The sequence below is a fragment of the Podarcis pityusensis genome (genome assembly GCF_964106645.2).
Source record: "Podarcis pityusensis genome assembly, chromosome: 4".
NCBI classification, from domain to species: domain Eukaryota; kingdom Metazoa; phylum Chordata; class Lepidosauria; order Squamata; family Lacertidae; genus Podarcis; species Podarcis pityusensis.
The window spans coordinates 86,659,563-86,686,218 of NC_138027.1; the positions used below are offsets into that span (position 1 = coordinate 86,659,563).

The following is a 26,656-nucleotide window of genomic DNA, read 5'->3' on the forward strand; positions in this document are numbered from 1 at the left end:
GTGCAGGAAGCTCCTGCAGCCAATCGGAAGCCGCGCCTTGATTTTCGAATGGTTTCGGGAGTCAAACAGACTCCTGGAACGGATTAAGTTTGAGAACCACGGTACCACTGTCATCATCATAAACATTATTGCACTAGCCAAACTCCATGGCATCATTCATAAAGGACACACACAAAAAACCCAAAACCATAAAAACACCAGGCACTGCAAATACAATAAACCACGGTCACGTCTCCTAGAAATTATTTGTTGCGTACGATAGAATAGCAGGGGGTTTTCAGATAGAATGTGCCAGCTTAAATGTCCGAATCACCTTTGCAATTGGCCGCTATTTTATCTAGTTCTTTTCTCCGGATCTTCTTAGCTTGCCAACACATATAGTGCTACTTTGTAAGTTACGAAGTCATCAGTATCACTCAGCAGCCATTTCACCCTTTCCGCCCTGTTCGAGTGTGTTCCGTTCGCAAGCATGGGTTTTTTATAGTGGGTATTGCAATAAATAGTGGTACAGGTCCTCTACGCAAGGTTGCCCACACAGGCAAAGTCTCTCCTTGTACTGTACTTTGCCGTACCGACCATCCACCACCGCCAAGGACAGGGTACCACTGTAGTTCTTCCTCAGGGGCACGTAGCAATGATCATTGAGTTCTTGAACCATGGCAGTGACCCATTTCCACTGCATAGGAAACATACCCCAAAAGAAGCACTATTTCCCTCTAAGTGCATCATGATAATGCAGATTGCACCTTCTTCGACGTGAGAGAACAGGGAATCCACCACCTTGAAACACATTTCATTTGCTGAAACACTTCTGCTGTTCATTGCGGTCTGTAGTTATCCAACTCATAAGAGGAGCACTTACGCCTGCCTCCTTACCCTGTAATTATGTTAAAAAAGGGAATCCTGTGACTCTCTCTAAGACCAATATTATGCAGGCTAGCTAAAAATGATTCTATATCTGTATAGACTTGCTCATTCATTGTCCTCCCTAATCCTCTAGTTTTTCCATAATTATCTGGATGAAACTCGAACGTTGAGTTCCATGCCCCTTATAAACTGCAATGGCCGCCACCTGTAATTATTATTATTATTTATTTCATTTCTATTTTTCAAGAAAAAAACCTCAAAGCCGTTTACAACACATTTAAACATCAAATAAAACAACCCAGAATAAAACATTACTGAAGAAAGTATACATTCAAAGCAATGTACTGTGGTACCTCGGGTTACAAACTTAATTCGTTCCGGAGGTCCGTTCTTAACCTGAAACTGTTCTTAACCTGAGGTACCACTTTAGCTAATGGGGCCTCCCACTGCTGCTGTGCGCTGCTGCCATGCGATTTCTGTCCTCATCCTGAGGTAAAGTTCTTAACCTGAGGTACTAGTTCCGGGTTAGTGGAGTTTATAACCTGAAGTGTTTGTAACCCGAGATTTTTGTAACCTGAGGTACCACTGTAGTTAACAGGAAACTAAAGCATTGTCTTAAAGATTTCAAAACAAAACGTTATGAAGGTGGTCAACTACAGCATTAACACAGCAAAGTTAACAAAAACAACAACCTTAAGCATTTCAAAAAAAGCATCCGAAAGGAAGTCAACTATAAAATGCACATTTAAAATAGCACAATTAGCAAATCTGTTATGATTTGATACTTGTTTAGTATTCTACTTAATTAAATTTCAGCCAGTTCCTGGCTCTCCTATGATCATGGCAGATGTGTGTGCGAGAGAGAATTGTGCATCATATTTAGAAAATGACCTGGTTTGAACTTTGGTGAGCTACCAGACGGAGGACGTTATTTACCCGGTATGCAATTATTGAGAACTTAGGACTTCTGGGGTTTCCTGAGAGATGCGCCATCATTTCCTATTGAGCCAGCTGGGCCTGTCTGCATCACAGTAGGTTTAGCTGTTGTCATTTTCCACCTAAGGTACCTTGGGAACTGTAGTTCTTTGAAACGTTCTATAGCAAATGAAGCCAGGATTGTTTGAGGGTGGGGTGGAATGGTAGTTGATTAAACTGGCTTTCATGAAGTTTAGAATCTGTTGTGTAGTAATGGGGAGCTCTAAATGTGTTCCTCCCCATGAGTTTACTCAAGGCAGCCTGGCAATTCATCATGCACCAGCTACCACATGACTTCATGGAATATCTGACAATATTTGTGGGGGTCAAATAGGAGGAAGGTTAATTAACTAGTGTCAATGACAATTTTGACCAGTTTTTTGTCTGATGTGCCAACCTGAGATTAATGGTATCCTGAAAATGGTAGCATGAACCTGTCTACAAGACACACACTTGCTAGCTTATTTTAACTGAAGTGAATGGGGCAGTGGGAATTATTTGAGGAGAGTGTCCACTCTCATCACTTCCCGTTGGACATTATCCAGTGTGGTGTAGTGGTTAAGAGCGGTAGACTCATAATCTGGCGAACTGGGTTCACGTCTCCGCTCCTCCACATTCAGCTGCTGGGTGACCTTGGGCCAGTCACACTTCTCTGAAGTCTCTCAGCCCCACTCACCTCACAGAGTGTTTGTTGTGGGGGAGGAAGGGAAAGGAGAATGTTAGCTGCTATGAGACTCCTTCAGGTAGTGATAAAGCGGGATATCAAATCCAAACACTTATTCTTCTTTTGTACACCCAAGTTAATGATCTGGGTCTCACGCCGCAACCAATTCACTGAACAATGATTGTCTGCATCCAATGCTGTTGAGAGCAATTCCAACACGAGTATTCTGTTCTTTACATCACCTTCTGCTTTCTGTCTTCATTCACAATGTCATTCTGGTTCAGGGCCTTTTGAAAATGTGTTGCCAGATGGTCAGCCTGAGAATTTTCTGCTGGTTCTCTGAATGTCCCGATTGCCTTTCTGACAAGCCTTGTTCGACTCTCCTTCCCGTTTGGGTCATCATGTTGGGAAACATGAGATGTTACGTTAATCTCCAGCAGGCGATTTCAGACCTTTTAGATCCACTTATAACCTCACGATGAATTACTTCACTGTTTGGCAAATATTAAATAACATCTTTTTGTTGTGTGTGTTGCTGTGGCAGTGTCTGTGTCTGTGATCTTCGGGCTCCAGCTGGCTCCAGAAGCTGTTGCTGCTCAGTCTCAACTCGCCTGCCTCTTCCTCTCGCTTGTGTCCTCCTGTTGAAACGCAGCTGGTTTGCATCTGTCAGGACGGATGGAGGGACATTTCAAACTAACCTGGCAAGAGCTGAGAAGATCCGGAGCTGCCAGTCTTGGAGAACAACTCTTGGCTCCCGCCGAGTACCGTATGCCTGAGCCTGAACCAATTATCTCGTGTTACACAATTAGGAAATCGACTCGCTCCTCAATCCCCACATCCTTTCCACATTGCGTATTTCAAGGCTGATCCAAACATGCAGAAAGAGTGTGGGATGCCACTTCAGACAGCAGGTGGGAAGCTGCGATTGCAAATACACCCTTAGCAGGAAGCAAGCCCCACTGAGCTCCATAGATGTACTTACGAACTGACACACACCTGCTATGACTGACCAAACCCAAAGGGTGCTCATCAATGGTTCCTCTTCATCCTGGAGAAGAGTGACTAGTGGGTGCCACAGGGTTCTGTCTTGGGCCCGGTCTTATTCAACATCTTTATCAACGACTTGGATGATGGACTCAAGGGCATCCTGATCAAATTTGCAGATGACACCAAACTGGGAGGGGTGGCTAACACCCCAGAGGACAGGATCACACTTCAAAACGACCTTGACAGATTAGAGAACTGGGCCAAAACAAACAAGATGAATTTTAACAGGGAGAAATGTAAAGTATTGCACTTGGGCAAAAAAAATGAGAGGCACAAATACAAGATGGGTGACACCTGGCTTGAGAGCAGTACATGTGAAAAGGATCTCGGAGTCTTGGCTGACCACAAACTTGACATGAGCCAACAGTGTGACGTGGCAGCTAAAAAAGCCAATGCAATTCTGGGCTGCATCAATAGGAGTATAGCATCTAGATCAAGGGAAGTAATAGTGCCACTGTATTCTGCTCTGGTCAGACCTCACCTGGAGTACTGTGTCCAGTTCTGGGCACCACAGTTCAAGAAGGACACTGACAAACTGGAACGTGTCCAGAGGAGGGCAACCAAAATGGTCAAAGGCCTGGAAACGATGCCTTATGAGGAACGGCTAAGGGAGCTGGGCATGTTTAGCCTGGAGAAGAGGAGGTTAAGGGGTGATATGATAGCCATGTTCAAATATATAAAAGGATGTCACATAGAGGAGGGAGAAAGGTTGTTTTCTGCTGCTCCAGAGAAGCGGACACGGAGCAATGGATCCAAACTACAAGAAAGAAGATTCCACCTAAACATTAGGAAGAACTTCCTGACAGTAAGAGCTGTTCGACAGTGGAATTTGCTGCCAAGGAGTGTGGTGGAGTCCCTTTCTTTGGAGGTCTTTAAGCAGAAGCTTGACAACCATATGTCAGGAGTGCTCTGATGGTGTTTCCTGCTTGGCAGGGGGTTGGACTCGATGGCCCTTGTGGTCTCTTCCAACTCTATGATTCTATGATTCTATGATTCTATGAATGTTAGGGTACTAGGGATCAACAGCAGGACCCCTTGGTAGGTGCCTGATGATGGCAACTCCTGATGCCAACCCTGTCTAAGTTGGCTTGGCATGTGGAGACTGGGGCTCTGACCTTTAAACAAAGCCAAAAGCACCAGATTAGAAGAATGATGGGGCTAGGATTGGGAAGAGGGGAGTGAAAGTGAGGAAAGTGCCATGCATAATGCTGGCCTGAGAGCCAGCAAATTCTCCTGCGAAGCCCTCTTGCCTTCATGCTTTTCTTGACCCCTTGACAGATCAAGTATCTTTCAAATCACAGTTGATTCCGCTGATGCTGTGATAAGTGCTATCTGTTAGAATAAGTGATCCTATTTGCCCAACCGAAGCAAAAAAAAAATGTTTCCATTAGCAAGTATGCCCTGTGATGTTTTAGACATCTCTAATATCATTTTACGGGACGTGGGTGGCGCTGTTGTCTAAACCACAGAGCCTAGGACTTGCCGTTCAGAAGGTCGCAGTTTGAATCCTTGCGACGGGGTGAGCTCCCGTTGCTCAGTCCCTGCTCCTGCCAACCTAGCAGTTCAAAAGCATGTCAAAGTGCAAGTAGATAAATAGGTACCGCTCCGGCGGGAAGGTAAACAGTGTTTCCGTGCGCTGCTCTAGTTCGCCACATGCTGGCCACATGACCAGGAAGCTGTACACTGGCTCCCTTGGCCAATAAAGCGAGATGAGCACCGCAACCCCAGAGTCGGCCATGACTGGACCTAATGGTCAGGGGTCCCTTTACCCTTTACCTTTTTAATATCATTCTAATAGGAGGAAAATAATGCTAAAACAGGTCAGTGTAGATCCAGCCACAGTAAGCCAGGCTCTCACTTACCATGATGTACAAACCAGAGCAGTGTGATTCACAAAGCCTATTAGCCAGTGTTTAAAAGGAATCTAGGCTGCATTCTCACATATGCTTGCTCAGGAGCAAGCTAGTTGGATGCAGTGAAGCTTACTTCTGAGGAAACTTGCTTAGGATTGTGCTATTAGTCTTCCTGGGATCTGTGGTTTCAGCTGTGGGTACACCAGTTTAAGCAGTCTGTGGATTTCAGCACAGTGCTTCTCTAAAAGGAAACCATGCAATAAATACAGAGGTTCCCCCACTCTGTTCTCTAGCATAAGGGCTGACAGAGCAATCTAGGGGGAAATGCTGGCCAGCCTCAATTATAGCTTGCCTTGGGCCAGTATTTACCATTTCCCTGCCTCAGCTCCGCAATGTATGTAAAGTGGGAAGCTTGTGTGGTGTTGTGGATAACATCTTAGACACTGACTCATAACATAATAGGCAGAATGGTTGAGTGAGGTGGTAGAGTTCGTGAACTGCACCACTTCAGAGTTGGGACACTGGTGGCGCTGGGGTCTAAACCACCGAGCCTCTTGGGTTTGCTGATCAGAAGGTTGGCGGTTCGAATCTGTGCGACGGGGTGAGTTCCCGTTGTTCTGTCCCAGCTCCTGCCAACATAGCAGCACACTAACGCAAGTAGATAAATAGGTATCACTGTGGCGGGAAGCTAAACAGCATTTCCGTGTGCTCTGGCTTCAGTCACAGTGTCCTGTTGCGCCAGAAGTGGTTTAGTGATGCTGGCCGCATGAAGGAAAGCTGTCTGCGGACAAATGCCGGCTCCCTCGGCCTGAAAGCAGAGATGAGCGCCACACCCCATAGTCTCTTTTGACTGGACTTAACTGTCCAGGGGTGCTTTACCTTTTACCTTACCACTTCAGACAGCTGTTTGCATGCACACACATTTTTGAACGGTGGTGAGGACAATTATATCTACACATTGAAGCTCAACATGAAGTGTGGTTTGCTATAGCCCTCTTCCAAATTTTCAGGGGGGCTGTTTTCTGTGTGCAGGGGGAGATTCGAAAAACATGACCCCACCAGCCTTTTGAAGTGCTGCAACCAGAATTCTACCCCATCTCGTTCTACGCAGTGCTATTTTTCTAGGGAAAAAGTGCCGGAACTCACTATGAACTTGTTCTCTTAGAATGGCTATGGTGCCCACATGAGAGGTGCCGGAACTGAGTTCTAGTGAGCTCCTGCTTTAAAAAAAGCCCTGATTGTACATAATCTGTAGTTTGGCTCTTAGACGAAGGGGAATGACTCCATGCAGCTGTGAAGTCTGCTGGCTGACTTTGCCCTGTCTCTCAACCTATTCCACTTCACAGGGTTGTTGTGAAGATGAACGAACTGTGTGTTTTCCACCCTGGGGAAGGTTGTTGGCAAAAAGGATAAAACTTGTCCCTTGTGCACAGGAGGTGGAATATAAGACTTCCAAATCAATCAACGCTAAAGCAATAACACATAGTATAATAACTGGCAACTGCTTCGTATCTCGGGCCTTTGCTTGCCAAATGTAATCGGATACCTGGACGCCTTTAGGATCCAAAAATCTGAAGGGCCACATTAATAGACACAATGCAGATGTCTTGAGTTTTATGAGGCCTGGTTCTTAATAGCAGCTGTCTTTCCCACATCGGTTGTGACCATCTGTAGATTAAGCCGAGCTGCCAGTTTCTTTCTGAAGCCGAGACCCCAAACAACACCGCCACATGCTCCTTCTGGGTTCTCCCTTCGTCGTAAGCGAGCCCAGTTCCTCCTCAGTTGTCCCAGCTTTTAACATCCAGCCCTTTGAGGAATGGATTCAATTTTCACCAAGGGCTGTTCCCAAGTACATAAAAAACAAAAAGGCACTTTGGTTCTGTGGATTACACGTTTAATAGACGGCCGTGGAGCTGCTCCGTGGGAAATTCTTAGCTCATATATTTTGCAAGGCGGTGCCATTTGGCATGGTGGAGCATGGAATTGGTACACAGCTCAAATCAGTTGCAGCTGACTTGCCCACATGTGTGCTGAGGAATCGGGGGGAGAGGAACCCTCCTAACTCCTATTAATACATAATTGGTGCACTGTGCTGCACAGATTTGCTCAGAAACGAGGACCACTGTGTTCAACGGGACTTTCCACCCAGTAAGAGTGCTTGGGATGGCAGACTGACCATGCAATCCTACCCTGGTCTACTCAGAAGCAAGTCCCAAAAAAGCACCTCCGGGGGGGGGTATAGGATTGCCTCGGAGGCCGCACAACAGCCATCACAGCCGAGCTTCCTCTGAAGCCTTCATGCCAGTACATGGAGGCTGCTGAGACTGTGGTCGGCTTTGCATTTGATTGCCTTCGCAGCAAAGCTTCGAAAGCATGGGAAATTGTGACTAGGGAACCGGCTGGAGATTATATATTGAGGGAGACTGTAGAAATGTACACACATAATGTCTGCCGGTCTCCCGAACATATTGATTGTGAAGAAATTGGGGGGGGGGGGACTTCAAGAGGGAATTTTGTTTTTATTTATTTATAAATATTAAAGTTTTTACAATATTACATAATGAAAAAGAAAAAAGAAAAAATACAAAATAAAAAACAGTTAAAAACAATTCCATCTTTTTGTCACTTATCTTTCATTTGCTTGTTTCCCGGACCTCCTCATACCTCCCTCTTTTGTATTCCAGTTCAATTTATTAGTTCAGCAATTCCTTTCCCTCCTTATTTTATCCTGATCCTTAATCTTAATATATTATAGCATTAAATTTTTACCTGTTAAAAATCCAATTCTTTCATATTCTTTTATACCATTACAGCTAGAAACCACTTAACTTCAATCCAACATCATTCTAACATTCATTAATTTTGCAATATTTCTGTAAATAGTCTTTAAATTTCTTCCAATCTTCTTCCACCGACTCTTCTCCCTGGTCTCGGATTCTGCCAGTCATTTCCGCCAATTCCATATAGTCCATCACCTTCATCTGCCATTCTTCCAGAGTGGGTAGATCTTGTGTCTTCCAATACTTTGCAATGAGTATTCTTGCTGCTGTTGTGGCATACATAAAAAAAGTTCTGTCCTTCTTTAACACCGATTGGCCGACTATGCCCAGGAGAAAGGCCTCTGGTTTCTTCAAGAAGGTATATTTAAATACCTTTTTCAATTCATTATATATCATCTCCCAGAAAGCCTTAATCCTTGGGCACGTCCACCAAAGGTGAAAGAATGTACCTTCAGTTTCCTTACATTTCCAACATTTATTATCGGGCAAATGGTAGATTTTTGCAAGCTTGACTGGGGTCATGTATATCATTTTCATAATATTCTCTCTTAAGGCATTGCATGCCGTAAACTTCATACCTGTGGTCCATAACTGTTCCCAGTCAGCCATCATTATGTTATATCCAACATCTTGTGCCCATTTAATCATAGCAGATTTCACCGTTTCATCCTGCGTATTCCATTTCAACAGCAAGTTATACATCTTTGACAAAATCTTAGTTTTGGGTTCTAACAATTCTGTTTCTAATTTTGATTTTTCCACCTGGAAGCCAATTTTCTTATCCAAATTGTATGCCTCCATTATCTGATAATAATGAAGCCAGTCTCGCACTTTGTTTTTTAGTTTTTCAAAACTCTGCAATTTCAATCTATCTCCATCTTGTTCCAAAGTTTCCCAATATTTCGGCCATTTGACCTCCATATTGAGCTTTTTCAGAGCTTTCGCTTCCATTGGTGACAGCCACCTTGGGGTTTTATTTTCCAATAAATCCTTGTATCTTCAAGAGGGAATTTTGATTCATTAAACCCAGACGTTTGCTTCCTTTATGCAGAAAAGGATTCAAGTGTGCATCAATACCTTTTTGTCTCTCTTGCAAAAAATGATAGGGGCATGATTGCCACCTTTTCCTGTTTCCAACTCCGCATGTGCAAGGTTTGTTTAGGTAATTTAATGGACACTGGTTTTTTTTTAATTTAAAAAATTAGGATCAGAGACATTATTATTTTTATTAAAATTCTGTACTGCTCTTCATCCGAAGATCACAGGGGAGTTTACAATATAAATACACACCTTGTAATAAAAGAAAACAGTACCCCACCACAATTTAAAAGGCCATAGATTGTTTAATGAGCCAAAGGCCTGGGAGAATGGTTTTGCCTGGCACCTAACAATATATAATGAAGGTGCCAGGTGAGCCTCTCTGGGGAGAGCATTCCACAAATGGGGAGCCACTGCAGAAAAGACCTCTTCTCACGCTGCTAGCGGAGGAGGCATTCATAGAAGGGCCTCAGATTATTGCTATTTATTTATTTTTATTATTGTTGTTGTTGTTGGTTCAGATGCTCTAACGCACATGTGGGCAGCCTATGGCTGGGAAAGTGGGCTTCCCCCATTCTTCCATCCCACCAGAGTTCTTCCAGTTCCTGGAAACTGACGGAGGAGAGAGGGATCTTCTTGTGCGCAGGTCCTGATGTCACGAAAGGACAGGCTGGTTGAAAGGAAAGAGGCAGTTCTGAGTTGGAGAGAGGAGATAAGCCATAAAGCCACTGCAAAACACTGCTTGGAATCTAAAATGTAGGTGTGGTTTGGATCAATTAAAAGCAATAGATGCACAGGGTTTATTTTTAAAATGCAATCTGATTTTTTCTTTTTAAAAGTCTTTTAATAGAATAGGGAGATGTGGTGGCATACCTGAAGATGGATATTCTGCCCATTCTGCATGGAAGAGTATTCATTAATTCATTAATTCATTAATTAATTCATTTGTTTGCTTGTATACCGCCCTATTATCAGGGGTGCCATCAACAGCTCACTGGCTAACTGCCTAGTGAAGTCAAAGATGCAGACAGCTTCTTTCAGCTCCCTTATTTTAATCCACACAAACACAGGAAGACACAGAATGTACACTCTCAAGTTGGAGCCAACGTTGCTCAGAGTGCTGCTCCAACCCCCTGGCAGCTACTTCCTAGCCCTCCTGCCACCTGCGGCTGCTGCTAAGGGAATCCCTCTGTCTCTATTTGGCTTTCTGCTCCAAGACACGAAGGGCATGCCTGGTCCTAAGGATGAATCCTAGGTGGATTTAGAACAGTGGGTCCACTTCCATCACTCCAGGTGCTGAGCCTAGGGGGCGCTGCAGGGCATCAAATTTATGACATAGTGAACTGAGCAGAACAGAAGGCGAGAAGTAGGGTGGGGGCATGGACAAATTTTGGCCTTGCACAGGGCACTGCTAAAATTTGAAATACCAAAGTCCAACCCTGCCAATGGCTCTAGGAGAGAGTCTAGCAATCTCTCAAATACATAATTCTAAGACCTCTGGCACAAGAGAGGATCGTATTCAAATATATACCATTGAAGTGGTGCATATTTTCCTATTTCTCATTACAGTCTTTCAGTTTTTGCTCCCAGAGTATCACATTGTCGAAAGATATTGCCACTGCTGTTGAGAACAGTTTAGCTACTCTATTTTTGGCACCGGGGAAAAAAGTTTATATAACAATTCACCACAAATATCTGTGCAGTCATATATTTTAATGTTTGCTATCACAATATCTTCCCCAAGTGGAATGCATAATTCCAGAGGGCTTTTTGTGTCCCGACCACAGCATGTGTTATAATTTATCCAATGACTGGGAGGCATCGCCGTGCAAATTGGAAATCTCACCTCCTTCCCTTGCCCCCCCCCCTTGAGTTAGTAAGAGGAGGGAAAGCAGGCCAGCGAAACAGCCTGACTTTAATGCCATGCGGTATTTCATTCAATTGGATGACAATCTTTTGCTTTGGAACCAAAATGGAAGTGTGGTCTTGTGGTTTACACCCTGGAACTGAAGTGGTACTCAAAAGATTACAGCAATGTTCCCAATTCTCACCAAATCGCAGAGAATCAAGTTTGGTTCCCACACACACACAATCCCTCTCCTTAGACACATCTAGGACTGTGCTTCATATGTTCTTAATATGTTAAAAATGGAGGCAAGCAGCTTTCCTCTGGGCCACCCAGAAAAACTGGACTGGACTGGGTCTGAAGACTCCAGAGTATGCTTGATCTAGTGAAGGCCTACAGTGTCATGAACTGGCAGGACAATGGGGAAGAGGATCCTGGTGAGGTGTGTAGCCAGGACTGGGGCAAACTGGGGATGGGGAAGGAGTGGTTGGTGTAGGAAGTACTCATGGAGTGATGGAGGATGACGAGGGGATGGGGGTCAGGAGCTGGAGGAACCAGAGTGGCAGGACGTGTCAGCAGAACTAGAGAGGCCCCTGTCTCCATCAATGTGGTTGGCTCTGAGGAGCAGCAGGCTGGGTGATCCAGGAGGCTGAGGCAGGTAAGGGTCCACAGCCCAGCTCACTAGTTGGCCAGGTGGGGCTCGCTAGCTCTGATAGGAGGTGATTCCTCAGCTGGAGTACGCTTGGAACAGGTGAGGGTCACCTGCCTCCTCAAGCCCAGATGTTGCAATCATCATGCAAGGTACAAAAGGGCAACAGAGCTGAGGTGCTGGGTCTACTCAACTACCTATGTTGATGGACCTCAGCTTGGATGCTCCAGGAGCTCTGCAGGACTGTGCTTAGGTTTGGACTTTGGACACGTGGATTGACCCTGGACTGGGGACTTGGCATACTTATTTGCTACTAGGTAGGCATGGGGTTCAGGACATCCCGTAACATGAGGGTATAAATGCAAACATAGGGAAGGCTAATTGATGACTCTTAGGTATGTGTGTATAGTGATGGCAACTTTGGTGTTTTTTTAAAAAAAATAACAATAATAATAATAATAATATTTTTAAATTTATATCCCTCCCTTCCCAGCCAAAGCCGGACTCAGAGCGGCTAACAACAATAAAGTAACACAGTCTTCTAAAATCAATTCATTTTAAAATCAATTCAAAATCAAATTAAATTAATAGCAACCATTGGGCTAGAGTTCTGTGAGGATTACAGAGACTGTGCCTTGGCTAGAGGCCTGGTGGAACAGCTCTGTCTTGCAGGCCCTGCAGAAAGATGTCAAGTCCTACAGGGCCCTAGTCTCTTGTGGCAGAGCGTTCCACCAGATTAAGTCACAGATAAACAAACATTTTAATATGTCTTGTTGCACCATTCAGACACCAGTTCAGTTCCTTCTGCCATGCCCAACCGCTTCATGATACTGCTTGAAGCAGGCCACCCTGATGTCAGGGACTGGGCAGAGGAGGAGTGGTGGAGACCGCCTCCCTATCCTGACCCTTCAGGGAGGAGGAAGAGGAAGACAGTGTAGTTTTACAGCAGGGGTTTGAGGGAGGTCGCAGCCTAGAGGCAGATGAGGGGAAAAGCTGGGAAATCATGGGAGAGCCAGAACAACACCCGGCTGACACGTTGTCATTAGAAAGCATTCCAGACCCTCCATCTCCCAGAACCTGGTGAGCCTTAAAAGTAGGAGAGCAAAAACCTCAAAGGCACATAGCAGCAGCTGTAGAGATGATGATGACGACAAATAAGGAAGTGGGAGAGACGGGTGTGTGTGTGGAGATTCACATGGGACAATGCCATTATCCAAGAGGCTGGGGTCTATAGCCTCTCTCTGTAAAGACTGAAATAAAAAAGGACAGTAAGAAACTTTGCCTTGTCTTTATACTTTCCTGGGCAACAAGCTGGGAGCCGCTGACAGCATCCTGACACCTGGTTTCACCCTGCTCCTCTGAATGAATGTCACACCTGCGTTTATACCTGTGCTGCTTTGCACCATGTTATTGGAATGTTGTGATGATTTATTCCTGTTGCTTTCTTCCTTTAATTCCATTTCAAAAACAAAAACCTATTTATAGTCTAAATCAGGGTTTCCCAAACTTGGGTCTCCAGCTGTTTGTGGACTACAGTTCCCATCCCCTCTGACCACTGGTCCTGCTAGCTTGAGATAATGGGATTTGTAGTCCTAAAGCAGCTGGTGACCCAAGTTTGGGAAACCTTGGTCTAAACACAGCAGTGGCTAGTGACTATTGGAACTGGCAGGGTGGAAGGCGGAGTGATCAACACAGGATGGAGCCAGAACCAATGATGGGCATTTTTGCCACCATTCCCCCCCCCCCAACTGAGTTCTGACGCTAAGTGCAAATCTGGCACTAAGGAAGCAGAAATTGACAGCAGTGATGCCTCCTGGGCTGGATGTAAGGAGTCTGGCAGGTGGGGGCTGGCTGAGGAGAGACTGAGGTTGATGGGGCAATTCAGTCTAATGGACCAGCCTCTGCTATGTAAACATTTGCAAATAATGCATTCCTTGGTTTGGGGGGGGGGGAGATTAAGGAAGAAAGTATGGTTTTGTTCATAAATGTGCTGGCGAGAGAGTAGCTTCGTCGGTCTGAATTTTTCATTACATTTTTGAGGTGAATCAACTGAAGCCTCAGACATCCAAGACAGAAAGTTTCAGGCATCTGAATTACTGAGCATTGAAAGAACTTCTGCCCAATGGCAAATATTTTTTTCCATTTTGACAGATGCATATTCCAGATATCCGTTACTGGCATTTTTTCATCTACCTCATCGGATACTTTGCTTCCTGCTCTGGATCCAGTATTAAGCACATGTGGTATCCCATCTTTTATCAGAGATGACAGTGGGCCAGCGCTCCAGCATCTAGTTACCCCCCCAATCTCCCCCTGCATCAAAACGTTTTTGGAACTTTTGGGATTCAACTATAAAGAAGATCACATCTTTCTGGCCATAATCCAATGGCATGGCTAGGATACTTTACACAAAACAATTGAAACTGAAGATTATAAATTGAATTCTATTAAAAGCACTCTCTAAATCCATTTTGAGATACTGCAGGCACATACCTTATCCGGCAAGGAGAAAATGTCTGGAGACTGGGGGAAAACACACCAGGAAATGAAAGATCCCCCACCAAAAAAAATAGAGTGAATCAGGGCAAAGTTAAGTGGGACATCTCCTCTGGAACCCAGTTAAAGATTGTTGACCTCAAACCAAAAACATATCCAATAATGTGATTTTTTTAATATTAAAAAATATCTTTCTTTTTCCTTTTTGGTAAATGTTCATAACATTGATTGAAATTTTGTCTCACAAGGACACAAGTTCCCTGAACTCCTTTATTTATACAGTGGTACCTGGGGTTACATACGCTTCAGGTTACAGACGCTTCAGGTTACAGGCTCCGCTAACCCAGAAATAGTACCTTGGGTTAAGAACTTTGCTTCAGGATGAGAACAGAAATCGTGCAGCGACGGTGCGGCGGCAGCAGGAGGCCCCATTAGCTAAAGTGGTGCTTCAGGTTAAAAACAGTTTCAGGTTAAGAACGGCCCCTCTGAACGAATTAAGTACTTAACCTGAGCTACCACTGTAAAGGGAATTAACTTTTATGGAACTGTTACAGTTGTGACTAAAGGCAGGATGGAAGCAGATGTGACAATTTTACCTGTGTTCCCAGCAGGTCCTTCAGTCACAAGGTGAGCCCAGTTTAGCTGCATTTTCTTTGCACACATGCAAAAGGAATCAAATACTGATTCAAGCTGTCAACTGCCTTTTCCTCGTGCAAACCTGTATCCCTCCAGATGTTGGTCCCACAATCGCTGGCCATTGACCAAGCTTGCTGGGCCTGACAGAGTTTATCAACTTGCAGAAGGCCACAGCAAGCAGCCATGCCTTCAACAATGTAATAAACTACTGCACACTGGCCCTTTTTAGGGCAGCTGTTCACATGCTTCATGGTACTTATTCATGTTCATTCTGCAAACTTTTTGTGTACCCATGTTTCCTGAAAATCCCATGATGTTCTCTGTTCGACTTTTCTGTAGGCATGACAACAGCCTTGCTCCCCGCTCATGCGAATTCAGTGAAAGTTTATCTAGCCTTGGATAATTTTTTTAAAAAATAAATACATATCTATTGGTTTAAAATACAATCTTACAATAAAGGTAAGTACAACAAAGTTAAGCACAGAAAAAGAAAAAGAAAAGAGAAAAAAAAGAATTCTCCACATCAAAAAGTACAAAAAGTTTAAAAGTAACAAGAAGAAAACAACAATTAAAAGTACCAGATATTTATACAACATCATGTCTTATCCAATAAAGTCTTCTGTGAAAAGCTTCCAATCGTTCTCATTATAAAATATAGCCTTTGATAAATTTTTAATGCAATTTCTTTTCTCATTATTCGTTGAAGAATGGTTGCTTGGGGTGAAGGGGTGGGGAAACCACAGGATAAATTTTCAGCACAACACTAGGGAAGATGGCGACTGTGGCCCGTGCCTGCTCAGTCAACGGCCCAGATGTTGCTGGCTGAAAATTTCAAGGCCCCTGTTGTCTCTTATTATGCTTCTTTCTCTTTTAAAACAGAGTTGGACACTACAGCTCTTCAGCAGAAGACTTCAAATAAAGGATGGTCCTCTGCTGGCTCTTCAAATGGAGGACAGCTTTCTATGATGTAACTACCCTACTCTCACAGCCAGACACACCCCATGCACTTAAAACACGTCTTTTCCAAACAGTTATGTGCGTTCAGTAGACTAGGGGGGCTGGGCTAGTAACCTACATGTCCCCCTGGTGCCTCACCACATCCCACTGTTCCCAAAGCATCCTGGGAACCGTAGTTCTGTGATGTTAAAAGACTGTTCCCAGGGTAGTAAAGGTAAAGGGACCCCTGACCATTAGGTCCAGTCATGGCCGACTCTGGGGTTGCGGCACTCATCTCGCTTTATTGGCCGAGGGAGCCGGCGTGAGGGAAAGAGTGTGTTTCAAATGTACAGCCATGCAGAAGCTTACTTGAAAACAACAGCAGGGTCCCCCACCCCCTTCACGGTACGAAAGAGCTCAGTATTGATGAGTGGAATTGCAGCTTAGTTTTGGGAGGTGAGGGGAGGGAAAGGAAGAAAAAAAAGAGAGAGGGAGAGCGAGAGAGAGGAAAGGGGGCTTGGAATTCCAGCTGACCATATGTGTCTGGATTCCTTTATGGTGTCCTAACACATAGTTAATTGTAAAGCTCTCTGCGGACAATGAAATTAGTGTCACAGTTTTTATTTTTATTTTTTAAAAAACAGCTTCGGCCTCTGGGTGCACCTGTTTACAGCCTTTTGGCAGACGTGGTCAGGAGGTTATGCGTATGTATGAACGACTGTGTCTGCCTCTGCAGCTGTTCCACTGCCATTAAAATACTACATTTATTTAGCCTTTCTGAACTCCACAGTTTGGGCTAATTAAAAAAAAGAAGAGGGAAAACAAGGAGATTCTTCCAGAGCCAGGTCTGGATTGTGACTAGAGTTTCGAGAACAGATCCAGCGTGTCAATTCTTCATGGCACCACTTATCAAGCTGCTCAGAAGATGCCAAGTTAAGTGGCAGCCATTGGACTCTTCAATTTTCCAAAAGCTACGGACCAGCTTCCCTTTGAAATCTCATAAGCAAACTGAGCAGACATGGGATAGAGGGATGGGGGTAGAAATTTGGCGTGGTTCACATTTTTGGGCAAAGCAACCTAATTCACACTTCCTGAAACAATACACAATGCAAAATACTGCTCTCCTTTAAAAATCTGCAGGTCTTCGAGGGTTGGTGATGCAATTCTCCAACCCAAATAATGCGGATATGAAAAAACACACCAAGAACTCAGCATATACTAAGGAAAAATATGCGTAAACATGTATGGGTCCCTGAAAATAAAAAGCAAAAATTATATTAGGGGGAATGGTTGGCAATATATATGCATTAGTAATAAATTGTTATTGTTTTATTATGCTGCCCATCTGACTGGGTTGCCCTAGCCACTCTGGGTGGCTCCCAGCAAGAAACAGTAAAAACACAATGCAACATCAAACACGACAAACTTCTCTGAACAGATGTCTTTTTAAAAAAAATCACATAGTTGTTTATCTGTTTCATATCTGTTGGGAGGATGTTACACAGGGCAGGTGCCACTATGGAGAAGGCCCTCTGCCTGGTTCTCTGTAACCTCACTTCTTGCAATGTGGGAACTGCCAGAAGGCCCTCAGAGCTGGACCTCAGTGGCCGATGGGGGTGGAGACACTCCTTCAGGTATACTGGGACAAAGCCATTTAGGGCTAAACGACGTAGAGAAATGTGTATATGAGGATAAATTCAAACTAAAATGCTGGTGAATTTTCAAAAGCAGTTTAAAAAAATTGGAAATGTGGAGAACTGAATGTAAGTTTGGAAAAATATGAAAGTGAGAGACACCAAAATCTGACAGATCCCTCCATCCTAACAGAAGGTGATTCTGTTTGTGTAGTTCTATTGGAGTGCAGCAGGGGACGCGGGTACCACAGAGCCTAGGACTTGCCGATCAGAAGGTCGGCGGTTCGAGTCCCCGCAACGGGGTGAGCTCCCGTTGCTCGGTCCCTGCTCCTGCCAACCTAGCAGTTTGAAAGCACATCAAAGTACAAGTAGATAAATAGGTACTGCTCCAGTGGGAAGGTAAACGGCGTTTCCGTGCGCTGCTCTGGTTCGCCAGAAGTGGCTTAGTCATGCTGGCCACATGACCCGGAAGCTGTACGCCGGCTCCCTCAGCCAATAAAGCGAGATGAGCGCCGCAACCCCAGAGTCAGTCATGACTGGACCTAATGTTCAGGGGTTCCTTTACCTTTACCTATTGGAGTGCAGCAGAAAGAGAGAGAGAGAAAGTGTCCTTAGTGCTCATGGCTACAGTGGCCTGTAAATGTAACTTTATAATAAACAGCAGACATTTTCAAAATTGAGTTACCTATGTGTCCATAAATGAGGACCACTAAATTGCTCCCCAGGAAGCTGTGTGGAATGAAATTGTGGATAGTTCTTGACTCTGCTTGCTGATTGGCTTCCTGGCATTTAAGAAGAGAGCCTTATTTCATGGCAAATCCCTGGAATGTGTTTGCACATTGAAATTCTAATCTGGGAAGGAGGCACAAAACGAATTCCATGTTCATTTTGGAAAACCACTTATGATCACTGAGAACCATCCACTCTGCCTTGGACATCTTTCCTCCAGCTGTAGGTAGCCCAGCAGCATGGAATAATGAAGCCCATATTTAAAAGAATAGTTTCTGAGATACTTCAACTGTCTGAATATTTTTAAAACTGTTGTGGTTCCATAGTTCTACTATGCCAACTTTTATTTCCCTAAATATGGTGATTTCTGTGTGCGCAAATCAGGGCGGGGGGCAACCTTAGCTTAATCTAGCCTTTAAAGCAAACAGACTTTTCCTACAGCAGTGGAATTTGTAAAAAAAAAAGTCACATAGTACCCTCATTGATAAAAGTGCAATTCCACCAGGCCTTAAGAGGCCCTACTTAACAGGATTAATGCACACGAGGCAAAATTATAGTACATTTCCTCTTCATTTTGAAGCAGTTTTTTTTTTTAGTGTCCCATTAAAGTGGAAGGTATCTCATATATGGAGGTTCCAGCCAGCCTGTTCTTCCCTGGCACAGTTTGATATGCAGAACTAAATAGGTGGTGCTTTTCATAGCAACGACAGGGCAGCAGGGGACAGTGCAGTCGTGGGCAACCCTCTTACCTGACCTAGCAGTGAAGTCATTGCTGACTGCTTGCCAGGAGGGACAGGTGAGAAAGCTCACCTGTGCTCTGATGCATCCCAGATATCAGGCATGTCCTTCAGCAGCATCTGGTAAAAATGGAAATTTGTAATGTCCCCCCCCCCTTTTTTTCAAACATCTTTACTGAAAATTCAAAAAGTACTTAATTATATGTGCACTAAACATGGTGAGTTCAGCCTTTCGCAAAAGGCTGGACTGGATGAATCCCAAGGCGGAATTAAGATTACCAGAAGAAATATCAACAACCTCAGATATGCAGATGACAGAACCTTGATGGCAGAAAGTGAAGAGGAATTAAAGAACCTTTAATGAGGGTGAAAGAGGAGAGCGCAAAATATGGTCTGAAGCTCAACATCAAAAAAACGAAGATCATGGCCACTGGGCCCATCACCTCCTGGCAAATAGAAGGGAAAGAAATGGAGGCAGTGAGAGATTTTACTTTCTTGGGTTCCATGATCACTGCAGATGGTGACAGCAGTCACGTAATTAAAAGATGCCTGCTTCTTGGGAGAAAAGCAATGACAGCATCTTAAAAAGCAGAGACATCGCCTTGCCGACAGAGGTCCGTATAGTTAAAGCTATGGTTTTCCTAGTAGCGATGTAGGGAAGTGAGAGCTGGACCATAAAGAAGGCTGATCACCGAAGAATTGATGCTTTTGAATTATGGTGCTGGAGGAGACTCTTGAGAGTCCCATGGACTGCAAGAAGATCAAACTTATCCATCCTTAAGGAAATCAGCCCTGAGTGCTCACTGGAAGGACAGATCGTGAAGCTGAGGCTCCAATACTTTGGCCACCTCATGAGAAGAGAAGACTCCCTGGAAAAGACACTGATGTTGGGAAAGATTGAGGGCACAAGGAGAAGGGGGTGACAGAGGACGAGGTGGTTGGACAATGTTCTCGAAGCTACCAACATGAGTCTGACCAAACTGCAGGAGGCAATGGAAGACACGAATGCCAGGCGTGCTCTGGTCCATGGGGTCACGAAGAGTCGGACACGACTAAAAGACTAAACAACAACAGAACATGATGAGACCTAAATAAGAGAGAGAAAAAGAAAAAGAGAAACTGAACACACATAGAAGGGAAAATAGGGGGACACACACACCCAAAACTGTATATTTTACAAAGTTGTTATTGTACTTCGCCAGATCTTAACCTATCACAGTATTTGTAAGAATGGATTCCAAATATTTGTCCATGGCAAGTCTGTGTTTATATGTAAGTTGTTCATATGTTGCGAGTTTGTATGAGTCTTCAATCCAATTATAGAAGGGAGCCGCATTTTTATTTTTATTTCCAGTTCATCAGTATCAGTCTTTTTGCTGTGGTAAGGGCACTGAGAGTCTGCTCGTATTGTCCTTTTGTAAGGTTCCATGCGCTGGGCACATAATTCAATAGGATATTTTGCTCTGTAAATGTAAGGTTGTTGCATACAGTTCTGTTGATGGTTTCAGTTACCTTCTGCCAAAAATCCTTCCATGTAGGACAATGAAAAAAACTATGTGTTTAAGAGAAGCATTATCCCTATTGCATCTCCAACATTTAGATACTTTAGAGAGCCCCCTTTTTAGACAAAAAATTGTAATCTGATAAAAATGGAAATTTGTCTTTCTGGGAATTTATGTTTGCAAATGGTTGTGGTGTTGTGGTGAAAGAGTTGCCTTTGCTCTGGCTGTTATTCTGCTGAGTGGCCTAGAGAGAAGACAGAAAACTAACAGTGACCCTGCCTGATCTACCGGAGGAAGGTGTCAAATGATGGGCAGCCACATCTAATGCAATTGTTGAAAGGGGGGAGATGAGACTCTGGAAGCAGGACTAAAAGCATGTCCTTGCTCCACACTCCACACAATTATGTCCTAGAAATGAGTAATGTGTGAACAGAGCACAGGGACTCAGCTACATTAGTAAAAATAAAACGTTATAAATGTGTTATAACACTGTGACACCAGATGGTGCTGTAGAGCTGAAACCAGAACTCTATGATGCAGCCCAGGTCAACATAATATTGAAATGATAATGTGAATTATATGATATCTACATATCTGATGCCTTAACACTGGTGCTTTTGAGTTGCTCTTATATTCGGCCTACAAATAATCTGGAGAAAATGCTTTCTGGCTCAGCTGTGATAAAGAGGGGCAGTGAAAATTCTGACTTTGAAAAGCTGACAACTTTCTCAAAAGTGAAAATATGGAAACTCTATGAAATAACAGACGCTTTGGCACTCAAAACAGACAGTAAGACAGCAAGAGGGATTGTGATATAATAAATATATCAGTGTAATATATAACTCTTGCATATTTTCCACCCAAAGGAATACTACTTTGCAGCTTCCTATTTGGAAGGTACACCTGTATCAAATTCATGAGCAACATGGTCCTGAACACACAAAAAGGGAGAACTTGATAGCACAGAAGTTTGATAGATTGATGTGTCTGTCTGTCTGTCTGTCCGTTTGTCCATGCTTCTCTTCTGGTGTCTCTGCAAGTGGGACTTCAGGAACTGCAGCTTGTTCTGACATCTGAACCTCAACAAACTGTGGCTAGTTTAAACAATGGTTAATGGAAACAAGGCGACTTCAAACTATGAAGGCTGGCTTGTTTAGACTACCCACAGTTAAGATCAGGCATAGGCAAACTTGGCCCTCCAGATGTTTTGGGACTACAACCCCCATCATCCCTGACCACTGGTCCTGTTAGCTAGGGATGATGGGAGTTGTAGTCCCAAAACATCTGGAAGGCTGAGTTTGCCTATGCCTGGTTAAGATTAATCAGAATTTAGAACTTGGATGCCATGCTAAATTGTGCTTAATCTAAAATGGAATCAAAAGCTTCCAATCACCTCCTTACAGCCACAGCTGAGCAAGGGAAGGTAATAAGGGAAGATGCAAGCCTGAGGCTTACTGTGGCTTATCCAGTTTGAGGCTATTTTGTGACTAGGCAAGACTAACTGCTTGCACCGCTCCCTCCCCCGGCCCCAATTGCTGACTTCGATTTTCAAAAACAGATGCCTTGTAGAAAAAAATGAAAAGCACAAAACTTGAAACAGCTCGATTTATTGGATTTATATATCGGATATGGACTTGCAATGGAAGAACAAATCATGTGATCATCTACCTAGAATTGTAGCATACTTGCAGCTGCCTAACCAGCGTTGCTCAGGAAGTCTAAGAAACCAAAATATCAACGCAGGTTTGAAAGGATCAGTCTGCCATCTTGGTTCAAGCAGGTGTCCAGTCGTATCAAAACTTTGCCCCAAAGCTGATCCTTGATCGCAGGGACCATAATGAAAAAAACAGTTATGATACCTTAGACAAACAGCTTTCTAAAATATATTGTACATTGTCCTAGGAGGTTGATTGGGGTCCAGGCCGGGAGAGAGGAAAAGAAAGAAAAGTCAACAGTACAGTGGTACCTCAGGTTACAGACGCTTCAGGTTACAGACGCTTCAGGTTACAGACTCCACTAACCCAGAAATAGTACCTCGGGTTAAGAACTTTGCTTCAGGATGAGAACAGAAATTGTGCAGCAGCGGTGCCGTGGCAGCAGGAGGCCCCATTAGCTAAAGTGGTACCTCAGGTTAAGAACAGTTTCAGGTTAAGAACGGACCTCCGGAATGAATTAAGTTCTTAACCAGAGGTACACTGTATTTCAATAGTAGAAACCTCCCCCCCCCCCCACTTTTTATAGCATTCCCTCTCTTTTTGTTATGGCTGCTAGATCTCTCTTTGAAAGAAAACAGGAGAATACATTTCCTTCAGCTTGACACCACCTGAGTCTCCCTCCAACACCTTCTCCTTGAACTCTTTGTTCTTTCCCCGAATCCGTTAAATTTATGTGCACTGTCTTTTTGAATCTCCCTGGTACTCATTCATCAGGGAAAGTGTTCCAAACTGATGACCACTAAATTCTTCAGCTTAAATTAAACCATTCTGTGTGGACGTACATTTAAACATCTTCCAGCTACACTGTTCCACCGACAGATAGACGCGTTCTCTAAAAACGTTGCCAGCATGTCTTTTTCAACATATTTTAACAAAACACTCTGGCTCTCTCAAACCGCCCCTACCAAATAATATATATTTAGGCTGGCAGAGTCTGGAGACCAAATTTGTTCTTCTGGTGCATGCATTGGGTTCTCATTGAAGTTAATGAGAACCACCTGTCAAGGGTTCTTGAGCAACACTTTGATGAACAATGAACTTAAGAAGAGTGATGGTTGGTTGCTGCAATTTTACTGCTTGAGCAACATCAATGATCAAAAGATGAAACATGCACAGCCAACACAATCGCATACACAAGCAACAAATTGTCGGCTGCCTGGGTCCAATTTTGTGTGTGTTACACAGTTCTGAAACGGCTCAACCAATTTCCTCCAACTTGAAGTGATTCCCCAAGTCTATTGGTTGGTTAAATTTGGTTTAACTGTTTGGTTTAACAAAAACTGCTTGTTAGGAAATGGTTAGCAGGTTTTGTGTGGTATAAGCAGCCTTCTACATTGCTCATTGTGTGGGACGCAGGTGGCGCTGTGGGTTAAACCACAGAGCCTAGGAATTGCCGATCAGAAGGTCGGCAGTTCGAATTCCTGCGACGGGGTGAGCTCCCGTTGCTCAGTCCCTGCTCCTGCCCACCTAGCAGTTTGAAAGCATGTCAAAGTGCAAGTAGATAAATAAGTACCGCTCCGGCGGGAAGGTAAATGGCGTTTCCTTGCACTGCTCTAGTTCACCAGAAGTGGCTTAGTCATGCTGGCCACATGACCTGGAAGCTGTACGCCGGCTCCCTTGGCCAATAAAGCGAGATGAGCGCCGCAACCCCAGAGTCGGTCACGACTGGACCTAATGGTCAGGGGTCCTTTTACCTTTACCTTTACATTGCTCATGTGGGGTGTTTCTGTCAGATACTCTTCCATCAGTTTGTCTCTCCCAGTGAACATTTGAGCTCTGAAGTCTGCAAGTGTCTTGTTCCTATTCCTATGCTCCTTCAACTAAACGGTAGTCCAGTGGGAGGCAATAATGTTGAACGTACAGACTGGACTTTGAAATGTTTGAACAAGAAATGCTCTTTCACTATAAAATGCAACTTCTGTCCTGGATTAGAGAATTCAGAAAAAACACTTTTAAAAGACCCATACAACTTCTGAAGCCCTCCCCCCAACTATTTTAACAAAAGACGTAAGTGTATGAGTAACTCAAATAAGTATATTGCCTTTAAAAGAACAGGGCATTTAGATGAATTATTTTATAAGCAAAGTTATCTATGTAAAGCTGGCCTAAATCTGTAATACAGGGATGGGAAACCCACTGCTCTCCAGATGTGGCTGAGAGCAGTGAGAGTTGGAGTCTATTAAGATGGAGGGCCACATGACCCCTGTCTCTGCTTTAATCCTAGCCACAATGACATGGGGGAGAGCTCCATTGAATACAGTGGGCCTTACTTATGAGTAAGAATATGACTGAGCTGTAAAGCTCTAACTCTAATTAGACACGATGGTGGCAGACCTATGGGTTGTTGAAATAAAGCAAGCAGGTGGTTAGAGTTTATGTGAACTTGCATTTCAGCTCTAGAACATCTTGAAAATAGCCAAAACTTGGGTTGCTATTTAAAGAAGGTTCTATCCATTAGAACAGAGCTGCGGAACCTGTCATTTACCATACGTTGTTGGACTCCAACTCCTGTCCAACCCCAAACAGTGTGGCCAATGGTCAAGAATGATGGGAGTGCAGTCCAACAATGTCTGGAGTTCCCGTTGTGTTAGAAAATGACTCTGTATACAGCCAAACAACATTTTATGTCCAGAATGAGCAGAATCTAGTATAGAAAGATAAATCGTATTCAATACGTGGAACTTCAGTGTTATACTAATTTGACCATCATAATCCAAGTGATATCAAGGTGTATAAGGTAAAAGGTAAAGGACCCCTGGATGGTTAAGTCCAGTCAAAAGTGACTATGGGGTTGCAGCGCTCATTTTGCTTTCAGGCTGAAGGAGCCGGTGTTAGTCCACAGACAGCTTTCCGGTTCATGTGGCCAGCATGACTAAACCACTTCTGGTGCAACGGAACACCGTGACGGAAACCAGAGCACATGGAAACACCGTTTACCTTACTGCTGCAGTGGTACCTATTTATCTACTCGCACTGGCATGCTTTCAAACTGCTAGGTTGGCAAGAGCTGGGACAGAGCAATGGGAGCTCACCCCATCGCGGGGATTTGAACCGCTGACCTTCTGATCAGCAAGCCCAAGAGGCTCAGTGGTTTAGACCACAGCACCACCTATATGCTCCCCCCCCCAAAATAACAAAAATATAAGATTAGCCCTGCTGCTTTAGACCAAAACCTCATCTAGTTCAACATCCTGTCTCATACAGTAGGCCCCCAAGTATGACCTGAGTCCAATTCAAACAATGGCCATTGCAAATTGCTCCACCCAACCTGCTCTTCAGGCCTCAGTCCAGTATATCTGAAGGAGCGTCTCCACCCCCATCGTTCTACCCGGACACTGAGGTTCAGCGCCGAGGGCCTTCTGGCGGTTCCCTCACTGCGAGAAGCCAAGTTACAGGGAACCAGGCAGAGGGCCTTCTTGGTAGTGGCGCCCGCCCTGTGGAACGCCCTCCCACCAGATGTCAAAGAGAACGACAACTACCAGACTTTTAGAAGACATCTGAAGGCAGCCCTGTTTAGGGAAGCTTTTAATGTTTGAAGTATTACGGTATATTAATATTTTTTGGGAAGCTGCCCAGAGTGGCTGTGGAAGCCCATCCAGATGGGTGGGGTATAAATAAATAAAAATAATTATTATTATTTGTGATGGTCCCGGGGGGAGGTTACCGTGAGGCGTGGTCAGAGTTTGGTCCTGGGTCAAGGGTCTGGAGACTGTCCACCAAGGGTGAAGCGGGGTCCAGAGCGAGAAGCCGGGCGTGGTCAGGAACTCTGGAAGAACAGGTCTGGGTGCTGGCAGAAACAGGTTTCCAACGACGTTGCTCCCGCAACCTGGGACTGGGCTGACTGACCTTTATCTTCTATGAGGCCAGGGGCGGTCCCGGCCCACAGGTGACCCGCCTCTCCTGGCCTTAAGGCGAGCACTCCTCCTGAGAGAACCCAGTTCCCTCTGCCTCTCTGCCCTGAGCCTCTGCAGCTCAGGAGAGGCTGGAGGGTTACTGGACCCAGGGGCAGCTTCACCTTCCCCTGAGAGGGCTGGGAGAGGCGCACCTGCAGGCAATGGGTCCTCAACCACCTCCGGAGCCAGAGTGGATTCATCTGGTGTGTGCTCCTGAGGATCTGGCACAGGTGCAGACCCTTCAGACTCAAGCCCCTGCCCCGGCTCAGCCAACCCTGGAGGCGGGGACTCCTGTGCAGGCTGGGACTCCTCAGGTTCAGCTTCTGAATCACTCCCAGGCCATCACATTATTTGGGGACCAACAATCATTTCCTAAATGGATAGGAAAGCAGTGGGGAGAGCGGATCTCAGTAGACAACTAACCAGAAAAGAAAGGGTTAAGCAGTGCCACTCCCCTGGTTGTCTACTCCTGCTTGCAGCCTCCAGGGCTGCTTTTCAGTTTGAAAACAAAACCATACCCCAAAGTGCTGGGGAGGGTTTTTTTAAGCATCCTCTGTGAGATATCTAGTTTAGCCTACCGTTGCATGGGAAACTGGGTTTTTCCTCCCCCATTAATGAATGCAACATACCTTCTTTGATTCGAATGCTTTTGGAGTGCT

At 44.5% G+C, this 26,656-nt stretch overlaps 1 protein-coding gene across 1 annotated transcript in view; it reads right to left on the reverse strand.

Moving 5' to 3' along the window:
• Window positions 1-26,656, reverse strand: part of LOC308476378 (uncharacterized protein) — a gene marked incomplete at its 5' end in the record, with an annotated part of 43,956 nt that overhangs the window by 13,213 nt on the left and 4,087 nt on the right. The window contains one exon of the mRNA XM_081003921.1: window positions 25,769-25,959. Coding sequence (XP_080860047.1) covers window positions 25,769-25,959 — 191 coding nt within the window. The remainder of the gene's footprint in view (window positions 1-25,768; window positions 25,960-26,656) is intronic.